Source organism: Panulirus ornatus, chromosome 68 (assembly GCF_036320965.1).
Source record: "Panulirus ornatus isolate Po-2019 chromosome 68, ASM3632096v1, whole genome shotgun sequence".
NCBI classification, from domain to species: Eukaryota; Metazoa; Arthropoda; class Malacostraca; order Decapoda; family Palinuridae; genus Panulirus; species Panulirus ornatus.
In genome coordinates, this window is record NC_092291.1 from 20,880,888 (window position 1) to 20,895,757 (window position 14,870).

Consider the following 14,870-nt stretch of genomic DNA (forward strand, 5'->3'; position numbering starts at 1 on the left):
GTACAAAAGCTTAATTTTTCAAATACACATACTCTTGTTATCTAAGTCCTTTATCTTACACACTTCTCCAAACTTTACAGCACATAAATACACAACAGCCACTGCACGTTTCCATATGTTCCACTTGGAAAACCCTTTGATACAAACTCCCCCTCACTGTGCATACATTTCATCTTTGGTTTTTATCTTTTATATCAATCTCACTTAAATAACCTCTTCATTTTTTCAACATTTATTCTCATCACTTCTACACCATCCTTAGTGCTTCACCTTATCAACCTTTCACATGATAATAACATTCCCACTGCTCTAGTATCCCTACCTCTATCACATTTGCAGCTCCACATCCACTTGCACTTAATAAACCATTCTACTGTTATGCATCCACGTTTCATCAGCGTATATCAATGTGGTTTGTATCTTTCATGATAAAATTAGGGACATATTCTTCTTCCTATTTCCTAAAAAATCCAATTATCTACTTGTTTTATATTACTCATACTCCTACCTGATGATTCATTTCAGCATACATCTTTGCTGAATTTACTATCTATCTAATCTCCTTTTGCTTAACTGTGTTCTGTCCATCTGACCACAGTTAACATTCTAATAATTCATTTTTCATTAATTTTGTCCTAGTTTGTTCATTGCTATTTTGTAGCTTTTACAACACTTCCCTTCCTATCATTATACCACATATAACATTCCCTATCACTCTGTCACATATAACACTCCCACCTTTCATTTCTTTCACCATTTCTAATATCACATCTATCCACACCAAGACCTCTCTCCATCAAACTGATATATACATCAAACAAGCACATGCAAGTTCATCATCCTACTTGCTATCTGAAAAATACAAAAATTTATACAGGAAATGAACAAATGAGACCTTGTATATCCCTAACCGTCTGCTACAACTATTATTGATAGTGTCATTATATTCAGTGCTATTATCATACATTCTTTTACTGCTGAAAGATTCAAAAAATATTTTAACTTACAGACATCCAATCCTGAGGTAGGCATTAGAAGCAAACAAAACATCATAAAATACAATAAAAATATCAGACAAAATGCAAGTTCTCTTCATTTAATATGATGATGTAAGACTTAATTCTCTAATTTGTATTCATTCAAATGCTTTTAATACTAAAATGTACTTAGAAGACTAAGTCATGCAAAACTGTAAGAATGACATGCTAGAGAAAAGTTATACTGAAATATATAAAATATATGAAAAAATAAAAAATCTCAGTAATTTATTCAAATATCTCTGGATGACCAATACATAAATTCTGTAAAAATCCAAAAATATTTCCAAACTGAAATAGGAAAAAAAAAATTCAACAATGGTATGTCTATAAGAGCAATGATAAGGGATGATGTTAAACTAATGACACGAATAATTTTCAGCAATGTCTGAATATCTTTATCTGTTAACATGCACAATATGGCACACAATGTTAAGAGATTAGTACTGCAAGAATAACTGTTCTGCCACACATTTGCCATAACACAGACAATAACCCCATTAGTGTACAAAAATATATTCAAACAAATTCTTTGGGCATTCCTATACGAATGGACTTCCTGTAGTTTTAAAATAGTTCAGGGTGATCATAATAGCTCTAAACCCATTCAGTACAGGTAAAAAATTGAAAAGTATGCACTTTTCATGCAGGGCCTAGCATTCACAGTCAAAAAATTAACACTTTTTGTCCTTTTCAGGAGAAGTTATCTCAAATTCATCTCCCACAGATGACAAATTTTTAGCATGCCATTTAAACACTGCTACAAACACTTACACCTTGGTGTTGCTAAGGTCTTTTAAATCTTCATACACTCCTGCCATTTAAACCAGGTTTGTGCTTAGAGACTGAGTCTTCCTTTAATAGTATAAAAAAAATCACTTTTCCTGATCTCCTGACATGTATAAATCATAGTTGGCTGCTTTAAACAACTGAATCACATTCAATATTGTCAGTTTACTCTGCATATAACGGTGAGAACCCAAGTTGGGAGAATGTGCATTATCTTCCCATCATGATTATCTCTATAAAACCAAGCCATATTGATACATCCGCATACTAGTTTGAGTTAGGATGATGTCTTGCATCCATTAATTCATCTTTTCAGAAAAGAAAGAGTGGGATTCTTCAAAGGAGGGCAGGAAGCTTCAGCCTACAACTGTTGTGAGATTTGTTTATTCTGGCATCCACATATTTTGCAGGAATAATCCTTTAAGGATTAAAAAGTAAGCCATGGGGTTGCTATGGTAACTGTATATTAGCAAGGGCCATGATACATCCACTTTTATAAAGGAAAATGATCTCAATCATAATTTGCTTGCGGTAGTAATTGCATCTTGTGCTCTGTCACTCAAGTTTCACCAGTTCTTGACAATGATGAGATATAGCTACCTCGCAAATGCGGGAGACAGCGAAAAAAAAAAAAAAAAATAGCAGGTTTATACATTGTGCATAAAGTGCTGTAGGGAATAACATAAACATGCTGAGAACATATAACTATAACAGTTCTTCTGAAAAAGCACGTTATGTTTGGTGATTTACTGCATTAATGTTTCTGCCCTCCTCCACCCTCACCTGGGAACAGCCATATTTTAGGGTAATTTTTGTTTGTTTTTACATAGTTTCACAGCTGTTTAGGTATACTCTATATTCCTGGTTGTGCAGAGGAGTGTATGGGCCACCTTAGGCCTTTAGACATTCTGATTTGTTCATAAGTAGTTAGAATGAAAACAACTGTGCAAAATTGCCTCCCCTTTCTTCACCAGGGGTGAGTTTATAACTGTTTAAACAGTGTATTGGCAATATCATAATTAGTCTTCATTTGTGTTTTATTGTTTCATGACTGTTTGGGTGCATTTCTTCTATATTTTCTATGATTATCTTGCAAAAATCTGGAATTTCATTTTTTGTTCTAGACAAGCTGGGAGAGGGGGTGGAGTTCCATAGCTGCATGGATTGGGTTAAATTTCCCTGAGCAGTTCAAAATAATTTAAGAACACTACTGAAAAGCTAATTTTCAGGAAACACACTATCAAAGATTGAGCAACACATAAGAAATGCTAGGATGCACTGCAAAAATTGTTGAAAAAACAATGAAGATGAGATTAGAATAAAAAATCTGAAAAAAAAAAAAACCCTGCCAAAATGCTATATGAAACTGCTCCCTTGTGCAGTCACAGGGGACAGCCATATATCTCCAGTGTACCTGTTCAAGAAAATCCTTTGCTTTCTCTTTCTTATCTATTTTCTATTTTATCCCTACCATGAGCCTGAACAAGATACAGATGTAAACTTCACATTCAACCAAAATGGTAGAGTTGACTTGCTGCTAAAATGATTAACAAAGATGTGGTATCACAAGAGTTACAACATAGGCTAAATTCACAATAGCTTGATAGTCATCCATATCAATTTACTACACTGTATCACATACTTATCTAGAAGAGATAAGTACAGTTCCTCTTGAATGCAAATCAAAATTCTTTGTTTTACTGCACACTATGGACTTATATCTTACAGTGTGCATTCTTTTGAATCAAGGCCAACAGAAATGAAAAGCTTTATCAAATATTCAAATTCTTAAATATTCACAGTACAGAATAAAAAAATATAGAAGCTAAAGAGTTGTAACCCCCTAGCAACAGGACCAACTAATCAACAGTGCATTCTAATATGCAAAATTTTAAGTAACATGTACCCCATTCATGCTTTATATTCTAAAATGAAAAAAAAAAAAAGCAGAATCAAAGCTAAAAACTACAGCCAGTCAGTTTTCAAAAATAAAATATGAATATAACATAGATCTTTGATAATATTACTTACATCATCCCCTATAATGGAACTGAATTCAGATGCATCATCACGTACAAGTTCAGTGGGGGCATCACTGGCACCACTAAGGTTACTCACATTACTAGCTGTTCTCTGTGAAATGTTGAAAATACTTCAGAAATATGTATTCCTCAATTCTAAAACAATTTCTTAAACTGATATCAACACCATAGCTTGCTAATCTTAATCAAGGACAGATTTTCACATCATACTATGAGTAAATCTTTTATCACATCATCATAACTAAATTACCGAACTATTCAAACTATCAACATTTTTCCAAATAAAATCAATACTAATGGTACTGTAAAATACAAAATTACCAGTTATATAGGTTTAGGCTCTAGTTTAATACATCTTGGTAGTTTTCTCACCTTATGAGCATTATTCCCCTTGTGCTTTGCTAGCTGCTCTTCTAGAAGATCATTCTTCTGTTCTAACCGATTAAATTCCTTCAGTAATCTTTGATATGCTAATTTCTCATCGGCATTCTCCATAAATAGCTGCTGCTTTTCTGCCTCAAATTTACGCCGGAGTAATTCTGACAAAAAAGAATAAATGTTATCTTTAGTACTGGAGGTGTTGCTAAACAAATAATAAATAGATAACAAGAATTTGAAATGAGCAAGGAAATACATTGCATGGATTGGATTCTTTATATCTCTATTCATCATCATTAACTTTATTCCCATCTCCTGAGAATACTTGAGAACATGCAAAATATAAAATCATTTCTACACATCCTAAACCTATGCCTAGTGCGTAAAAAAGTAACAAGATCTTCCACACTTAAGTAAAAGTCGTAAAAAAGAAACAAGATCTTCCACACTTAAATAAATGTTTCTTAATATCTTTTCAGTATGTACAATGAATCTGCACCATCTCTACCAGCAAAATATTTCCATTTCATCTACTCCCCAATTTCTTTGCCCCTAGACCTATCCTATGACTCACTTCAGCAACTGTGCTCCATTCCCTGTCATGTCCACTCCAAGGCATCTAGAACACTTCACTTTCTCCAAGTTTTCTTCATTCAAAATCACATCCCAACTAACCTATTTGTCTCCACTGTTGAACATAATAACCTTGCTTTTGTTCATATTTACTCTCAACTTTCTCCTTTCGAACACTCAATCTCAGAAACAAAACTTAGCAGTTTTTCATTCAAATATGCTACCAGCACAGAAATCAGCAAAACAAGAACTGACTCACTTCCCAAGCCCCCACACCACTGACAGATTGGAGACCTGCTCCTCTCTCTAAGACCCTCACATTCATCTCCCTCACCTAATCATAAACAAATTAAACAGCCATATCACAGATTTGTAGCACCTACTGCAGAGCATCTCTATCAACCCTATCACATGCTTTCTTTAACCCATATATGCCTAGTACAAATCCCTCCATTTCTCCAAGTATTTCTTGCACAAATTCTTCAAAGCAAACACTTGATCTACTCATCTTCTACTACACTTGAAGCCATACTGTTCCTCTCTGATCTGAAGCTCTGTGCAAGCCACTAACCTCTCAATCACCATTCTTCCATTACAATCAGCAGGTCCACTCAATAAACTTATGTGTCTGTAATCTGAACTTTCACTTTTGACCCCTTTGCCTTTAAACAAAGGCATTATTCAGAAATTATGCCAATCCTCAAGCACCTCACCATGACTAACTAACCAATAGCAGTCACCTCATCTCTTGAGAAGTGGACATGGTAGCAGATACAACCGAGGGAAATGAAGAGAGCCATACAGTGGAGGAGAGGGCTTAGATACTTGGCAAGTAGAGGAGCAACTGTAAGGAAAGTTCACTCTCTGTGGAGGGTAAAGATGGGTATGTTTGATGGTATAGTAATTCTGTTGCTGTTGTATGGATGCAGGGCATGGGCCCTTGATGAAAAAGTTCAAAGGAGGTTGGATAAGTTGGAAATGAAATGCCTGAGGACAACATTTGGTGTGAGAAGGGTTGATTGAATAAGAAATTATATGGTAAGAGAGAGATATGGAAGTAAAAGGATTATGAAAAAATGAGCTGAAGAGAGTGTGTTGAAATGGTCTCAAAATATGGAAAGAACGAGACAGAGGATTATGTAAAAATGAGCTGAAGAGAGTGTGTTGAAATGGTCTTAAAATATGGAAAGAACGAGACAGAGGATGACTAAGAAAGGATACATGTTAGAAATGGAGGGAACAAAGGTAAGCAGGAACTGAAGAGTGAGAGAGCTAAAGATGCTTTGAGTACTTGAGGCCCAAACATGCAGGAAGGTGAAATTCATAGGTGGGACAGAGTGAACTGTATGGGTTCAGTGTAAAGGGGGCAACATGCTGCCAAGGGAAACCAAGTGAAAGGTTTGTGGGATTTGACTATGGATAGAGGGCCATGGTTTCAGTGCATTATACATGACAGCTAGCCTAGATGTGGGCAAATGAGGCTCCTCTATCTGTTCCCAGTACTACCTCACAAATGCAGGAAATGGCAAACAAGTATGCAAAGAAATGTATATGTGTATATGTTTTCCTTACATTATTTACCTACCAAAACACTTTCTCATTCCCTTTGCCATTCATCAATGCTCTCTATACTCATGTCAAATATGGCCTACTTTTCAGCTCTTGTACCTTTCTCTTTACCTCCTGCTACTTTCTACAGCACTTCTAATCAGTCATATTTCATTTGTGCACATACCATCCATACACCTTTCTTTTTCTTGTCAATGGCAAATCAACTTCCACATCTCACCATTCATTAACCTTTCTCATACATCTTCATTCAACCTCCTGGATGCCACACACTTCACCCAAACATATAAGCAATGCTTCACCAAATACCTTTCTTTCCTCTTCCACACCCCTTGGCTCATGGACTCACACCCTATGCCACACTTTACTCAATCTCTCTTGGTATCTATGGAGGAAGGCCTCTTTTTCAAAGCTTATTTACATTCCCAACTTCTTTCATACACATCATTTTCTATTTTCCTGAAACCACAGCATCTCTTTTGAGACGAGATTATTATCTATCTGTTATCATTACTCCATTTCCAATCTAATGGAGTGAATGAGGTACACAAAGCCTCCAGAACACCAAACACACACACATCCTTAATCCATGTCTAAAGTGTCAAAGGGAAACAAAGTCTTTCACATAAAAGAGCTTTTTACTTTTTTGCTTTGCATACGACATAGATTCACCATAAAAAACTCTTCATACATTAGAATGTAAAAATCTTCTTTCATATAAGGACCAAAATAACAATTTTGCTGAGAAAAGCAAGAGTGAGAAACTGCCAGTAATTCTATCCATGCATAAAATATTATATAATTTCTCAGTGACTGAGACAGTGAACAAAAAACTTTATACCTACAACTCTAGATGCTAAAGACAGAAACTGTCACATAACTGTTCTGTGTATGATTCAGTCTTGCTAATCTCTGATACATTATTTCTTACCAAATTAGATGACAAAATTCTGGACAAGATGTCTGCAAAAACAGGGCTTTAACATGAAAAGTGTAACCTTGACCCATACAACCATAAATAAAACTACATATATATTCTTGAACCATAAATAAAACTACATATATATTCTTGAATCTTACCTTCTGCTTCTCTCTTTGATTCCTCTCTTTGAGCAACTGACAGTTCTTCTGTTAACCGTGCATTTTCTGCATTGAGTCTTTCTACCAATTCCCGGTTCTCTTTTTCTGCACGCTCCTTCTCAGTCAACACATCCATCTTCTCATCTCGCTCCATCTAAAACATCAAAAATAAGTAAATAATCTCATGTCCAGATTCCTTATTAATATACTATAATGTTTCACTGTACAGTTTGCACCTCTCTAATTCGGCACTCTATGGTCTGGTAACTTCCATGGTCTGGCACGTTTTGAATCTGCTGTCATTAGTCTGTGGATCTGCCACCAGGGAGGCAATGTCAGCAGTGCTAAAGCGCCAAAATCTGTTTACACTGCAGCTGAGCTAATTGACATTCCTGTTAATTTCTCATATTCAGTTTTTTGCTGAATATAAAGTTTCAGAAAACACTGACAGGTGCCAGAAGTACAAAATTAGACTGCACTTGTAAAGTGGTTTAAGCTCTAACATAATGAGGGTGTAAGCATTTCTGGGGAGATTCTGATCAACCAGGCCAGAATATTTCACAAAGAACTAAAGCTACTCTATGTGAATATTCGCAAGGATGGTTACACAAGTTTGAATGGAAACATGGAATATCTGCACATAGAGTGTGCCGAAAAAAGTGAAGTGCTGACACGGAAGCTTGTAGTGTGGGGTTGTACTACAAGAATTGATAAAAACTTCAGTTCTCTGTTAAACAACCAATAGCTATATGTACAAGGCGAGAGAGAGAGATTGTATGAGCCGGCTGCCTGGATGGGAATGATGCAACGCAGGATAGCTGCCTTGAAAATACCAATAAATCAAAAATAGTAACAAGAGTCATCCAAAGCCAACTACCAACCTATGGTCTTTCTTCACATTAACTACTCATTACAAAGATGGGACTGGATGGGACTGATGCAACGCAGGCTGGCTGCCTTGAAAATACCAAATCAAAAATAGTAACAAGAGTCAACCAAAGCCGACTACCAACCTATGGTCTTTCATCACATTAACTACTCATCACAAAGATGTGACAATGTTTGTGGATGAATCTGAACAATTAGGGAAGTGGAAAACGTAGCCCTGGAACAAGTGTATAATGCTAATGAATCTGCCCTGTATTTACATTGTATGCCATGAAAAACCCTTGCTCAAGGTACTGAGGAGCCTCCATCTGGGGGTACTTCTGATGTAAACTGATGTAACAACGAAAATCTTTCAAACGTTTGAAAGATTTGATGGTTGCATCATTTCCTATTCTAATCTTTGTTCTACCTTTGATAACACAGCAATATGTATGTAAAATGAGCCAGCAAGACTAGGGGTCAGGAATTTGTTTACATAGGGGGTTCCCTTAGGGGTCAATTTCTGTTTTCCAGCACTTTCTGTGGTCTGACAAAGGCCAGGTCTCAAGGCTACCAAATTAAAGAGGTTCAACCTGTACATATTTTCATTTTGCCCCTCTGAAAATTTTTACATTAGTTAAACTTACCTCTAACTCCTCTGTAAGTTTAACAACTCTGGCTTCAAGTTCATTAACACGGTTAATGCTGTTCTTTAGCTGCACTTCAGTGGCTTTCATTTCTACCAAGTGTCCCTTCAGATTGGTGATCTCCTCTTTGTAACCTTTGATGTGAACATTCTCATTTTTCTGTAAAGAAAAAAAAAAAGAGATCAATTTGTAGTCTCACAAAGATGATTTTCTTGGTGAAACACAGATAAGGTGGTCATTGCCATGGACATATTTGTTAGTCTATCTGTATTCCTTGGTCTCCATGGTTTTGCCCATCGTAATACAATGAATAATTCTAAGCTTAAAAGATCAATGTTAAGGCTGCACAGAAAAATACTGATTAGCTGCTTGACAAAGAAAAAAGTATTTCTTTCATTATCAAGTACATTATTAATTTTCATTTCATCATAAACACAGTTTCTAAATCTAAAATATCTTAGGTGAAAGTCTGCATAAATGAGCATCTCACTCAAATGTAAACTATTTATGTCAGTGTGGCTTCTGAAACGCTGGACACAGATGGTAGCACATGGGGAGGCATAAAATTACAGGATGCTTACAAATGAAAGAATTTATCTCTTTTTTCCTTTCATAACTGTTTGGCATTCCTAATTTAATGAGGAAGTATCACAAACACCAGATAAGGAGAGGCTTCAGTTGCTCACATCCACTCTTGCTGTTCTGTACAAAGCACCAAAAGCAAGCCCCCTTTCCATAACCAAGCCCTACAGACCTCTCAATGGTTTCCCCTGATTGCTTCAAATGCCCTAGTTCAGACCACCAACAGCACATTGCCTTCTGCGTATCATGTTGCTCTAATTAACTCTATCCCATGACTACCTCAAACACTCCTGCATCTTCAGGCTTTGAACACTCACACCATCTTTCACTCCATTCTTCCACCTCCTCCTCACTTACATCCGTTTCCTTTGTTCCCTCCAGTTCCAACATGTATATCCTCTTATTTAGCCTCTCCTCATTCACCCTTTCCATATGTCCAAATTATTTCAGCACACCCTCTTCAGCTCTCTCATACAGACTCATTTTACTTCCATACCTCTCTCTTACCCTATCACTTCTTATTCAATCAACCCCCTCATCCCACTTATTGTTCTCTAACATTTCATTTCCAACATATCCATTCTTCACACATTTTCATCTAGGCCCCATACCTTGCACTCATATAATAACATCAGGACTACTATACTATTAAATACACACATCTCTGCCCTCATAAGCATTCCTTGATGCACAAAGGACCTTAGCCCCCCTCACCTGCCCTATGGCTCACTTGTTCCTATGTTTCCATATGCAGCCATATCCACTCCTATGGTATCTAAAATACTCCACTGTCTCTAAGGAGGAGTAGAAGGAGGAGGAGGAGGAGGAGGAAAGGAGGGACGGCAGAAGAGTCTCCACTTATCCTTGTCCTTACATGCCTCCCTCACAAACACCATTACATGCATTCTTCCATCATTTCTCTCCCTTCAGTATTCTTCCACTATATTTGCCCATGTCACAGGTGTGTGGCCTTCCTCTCAAACCAACCCCTTTAGCTTTAGTACCGTACACTCTCCTTGTAAACTCCCAGTCTTGCATTCTTTCCACATGCCCAAATCACCTCAAAGTATGACAGTTCAGCCACTCTACCACTCCACAATTCATTCCCTTTGCATTCCCTGCCATACCACATCTCTCATACACGACTTCATTTCTCTCTTCATTCTTTCTAGTCATACCACACGCTCCTCTTAAATAGCTCATTTCTAAAACCTGGATTCTTGACCTCTGTGACTCATTCCATGTCTATGTTTTAGTTGCATAGGTCAGGGTTGGGAGGACTATGCTGGCCCTTAACCCTCTCATCACTCCCCTACTTACACCTCTACCCTTCATTATTCTATTAAGGAACCCAATGACTCTTCTACCCTGTACTGCTCTCTCTCTTCTCTCCATCCATATCACCAAACTTACCCAAGACAGCTCCCACATACTTAAATTCTCACCTCTTCCAGTCTTTTTCTCCCCATATCTAAAACAGTTTAGCACATTTTCTTCTTTCGCTCTATACAGCTTTGCAAAATCTATACTTTCACTCTGTTTCCTTTCAAACACCATAACTGTACTTTCATTTACATTTACCTTCAATTGCCTATGCTTAAATGCATCACAAAACACACTTACAACCTTCTGCAACACCACTTCATTCTCAGCAAACAAAACAATTGTCTCCAACCACCAAACCTTACCTCTACACTCTATCTCTACACCCCCTTTATCTAGTTTTGCTTTCATCTCTCTTATCACTTCACCCATACATACAATAAACCATGGTAACATCACACAACTCTGCCTCACATCCATATGTATACCAGAATTTCAATCAACTCTCCATCTACTCTTACACATGCACTTGCTCCTCTACAGAAGGCTTTCACACCAACCAACAGTTGTCCTCCTACCCCATATATCCTTAACATATCTCATAAAACATTCCACTTAACTCAGTCATACGCTTTCTCTATACCCATAAAAGCTACATACAACTTCTTACCTTTCCCTAAATACTCTTCCATACTCATCTTTACCAAAAAATCTGATTCACACATCCCCTACCATTCCTAGAACCCTCTTGCTCCTTACTTATTCTGCATTCAGTCACTTCCATCACTCTATCATTTAACATTCTTGCATACACTTTTCTTGGTATACTTAACAGACTTATTCCCCATAATTGGTACATACATCCTTAGCACTTTTTCCTATGAATAAAGGAACAATGGTAGCTTTTGCCGAATCCTCAGGCACAACTTTCTATTTCCATGCTAAATTACATATCAGATGTATCCACTCTATCACACTTTCTCTTCCACACTTCAGCATTTCAGCTGTAATCCCGTCCACTTTAAGTGCCTTTCCTAGGAACCTTCAGCCTCATTGTTGCCCTTCTTACCTCCCTCCTTTGCTATACACCCTTGCATCTTTATCCTCTTCCTTCCATCCTCTATACCCATGCATGTAATAACTGCTGCTTCACATTCTCCATCATTCATAAGATCTTCAAAATACTCTTTCCATCTTGATTTCACTTCCTCCTTTTCATTCAGCAACTCCCTTTCCTCACTTCTCACAATGACATTTCCATTCTTACATCCAACTCTTTCCTTTTTCACCTCCTTCCAGTACAATTTCTTATTTCAACTTTTCATTCAATTTGTTCCAAATTCTTCATCTACTCTTTCTTTGCTTTCTTCTGTCAGCTTCTTAACATTCCATCAACATATTTTATGACAATGACCAACTTCTGAGGTAATTCTATATTCACAGAAATGCATTCCCTCACTAATTCACATAGATGTAACGCAAAAAACACCTTGAAATTTAAACAAAATGCAATACAAACCATGGTTTATGGCACAAGTATGAATGCATGTAATGTATTCACAAATGGATGCATGAAACATCTGAATATCATTTGCATGCAACTGGAGGAAGGGAACAATCTTAAGAAAAGAAATGAGAAAGACTTACAAGTTCGGTAAGCTTTTGCTGAAGAGAAATGATCTTGTTCTCCAATCCTTTGTTGAGTTTCTTTTGATGTTCTACAGACTTTGCCTCAATCTTCAGTTTTTTCAGCCTCCTTCTAGCAAGAAAGCATCGCACAAGTCCTTGTGTGGTAATTATACCACGCATGGCCTTCAAGTAGCGCCGCTTAGTCAACCATGCTCGTACATTCTTCTGGATGACAATTGCCTAAAAAATGAAAAGATTGAGAAAAGATCAAAGGCTATAACTTTATTCTGGAATGACATCCATACAGAAAAACTGGACTAACACAGAATACTTGTATAAAGAGATACCAGCAGCCATGAGTTAACTTAAAGCTGGCCTCACCATACACACAAATTGTTATTAGTCACACAAACAGGAAACATAAACCCTACTGTCCTATTATGAAGTTACCTGCATAAAAAGTTGAAGACATTTAATAATAAGTATTTAGTTAATTCTAACTCTAGGAAGCACTTCAGCAAGTTTGTCTCCGAACATTGGCTATACATTCTACTTGCCACCCTTCAGGAACAGATTCAGGGACCTTACTTCCACAAAATTAACTCCCACATATCTAGGTGCACCTGATTCCCACATGTTAACTCCAACATATCTATATGCATCTGATTCCCACATGTAAATGGAATTAATGATAACAGATACAGAGATTGTTACATAAATAAAGGAGTTGGTTATAACAGACTGAAAGAAAATTACACGAGTAACTTACTGATTGTAAACAACAGCCAACTCAGTTTCTGAATAAGTCTGTTGTTTTAGTCTTTATGATAACAGCAAGTGATTGAATCAGCAGACACCTAAAGTTGGAATAAATTTCTCATCTAAAGGCTGTCAGCTCCTCTAAAACAAAAGCAGATGGAAACCTAAGTCTTATAAAAAAAGATCTAACACTGTTTATCTCATCAAATATATAACGATATTCATACCACAAAGAATACCCCTCTCCTTGATTACTTACTGCTCTAACCCTACGCATGTGCTCAAATCTCTGCCGAGCCCATTTCCCACGGGCGTAGGCCTGCAACTGAGTGACAGTGTAGACAAGGCGCCGATACTGCACACGCTTAACCCACCCTCGAACACATGCCTGAATCTTGATAGCTGCTGCAGTTTGTCGCATGAAATGAGCTTGTCTGTAAAAACAAACTTTTCTTAATTTCCTTTTCAAAGTTTTGTGAAAGCTGTGAAGTGATTCAATGTATGCAATATGATCTGAATCTAGATATATCAAAAGCAACACAGAGTGATTACAATTAGTGCATCAAGACAAATGATGGAACCATTTATTTTCCAAGTCTGTTACATACTGAAACTTGATGATTACTTGTTTAAACAACTGCTTTATTTTCAACTGTAATTCCATCTCAATGCACTTTAAATTCAGTATCTATCTGGTACACTTACCTGCGTGCTGCCATGCCTCTTGAATACTTCTGTATAACAATAGCAGCCTTACGCATTGTTCTAAAACGATTACGATGGAGATACATTCGCACATGCTTCTGAATCATAACGCCACATGCAGATAAACGATCAGCACGAAGTTTCTCCATATATGCCACCTGACCTGCTCTGAAGAAAATTTTGGTGCGGCCAAATTTAAACTTGTCTTCATCCTGAAAAGGTATAATAAAAATTAAGAAATAATGTCCATCTCCTGCATCACTGAAGATATTTCACACAATTCAATCAATCTAACATTTCACTGTCTAAAATCTATATAAACAAGTAAGGGAATACTAAAGAGATCTATTAAATGCATCCTGAATAGTGCTGAGTAGGCAAAGAGTTTATACATATGCCCTTTAATTGATAAATCTTTTAACTATGAAACATGAGCTTTCCAATATCACTAGAATGTAAATGATAAGAAAAATTCCTCTACTCTACATAAAATCAAATGCACTCATATGCTGACCACTCAACACTGCATGCATCCATATCCTTCAATTCTGCTCCTTCTTCTCTCACTTGGTCTGCATCTCGTCTAGACACAGCTTCCTCAATAAACTCAGACTTGGACAGGATATCTCAGTGAGGAAGAGAAGAAATCTAGCTAGGTTTAATGCCTCCAAGACCCAGTCTCAACCCATCTCTGTATCGAAAAGTCCTCAAAACTCTTCTCTCTCCTTTGAGGGTTCAGTAAATTCCACCTCTTGACTCAATGAACATACATTAACATCCCATTTCTAGGAACCCCACATTACAGGAATACCTCAGTCTACCTCTAAGAAATTCAGTGCCCTGTTTATAAGTTAAAACTTCTTTTCTCCTAAACAGTTGCTCTGTTTATA

At 36.9% G+C, this 14,870-nt stretch overlaps 1 protein-coding gene across 9 annotated transcripts in view; it reads right to left on the minus strand.

Annotated features, from left to right (window-relative positions):
• Positions 1 to 14,870, minus strand: part of didum (dilute class unconventional myosin) — a 245,874-nt gene that overhangs the window by 98,052 nt on the left and 132,952 nt on the right. For all 9 annotated transcript variants that reach the window (XM_071659554.1, XM_071659556.1, XM_071659553.1 and 6 more), the window contains 7 exons: positions 13,981 to 14,192; positions 13,535 to 13,709; positions 12,535 to 12,756; positions 8,983 to 9,141; positions 7,469 to 7,622; positions 4,241 to 4,407; positions 3,858 to 3,959 (listed from right to left, as the gene is read on the minus strand). In XM_071659554.1, coding sequence (XP_071515655.1) covers positions 3,858 to 3,959; positions 4,241 to 4,407; positions 7,469 to 7,622; positions 8,983 to 9,141; positions 12,535 to 12,756; positions 13,535 to 13,709; positions 13,981 to 14,192 — 1,191 coding nt within the window. The remainder of the gene's footprint in view (positions 1 to 3,857; positions 3,960 to 4,240; positions 4,408 to 7,468; positions 7,623 to 8,982; positions 9,142 to 12,534; positions 12,757 to 13,534; positions 13,710 to 13,980; positions 14,193 to 14,870) is intronic.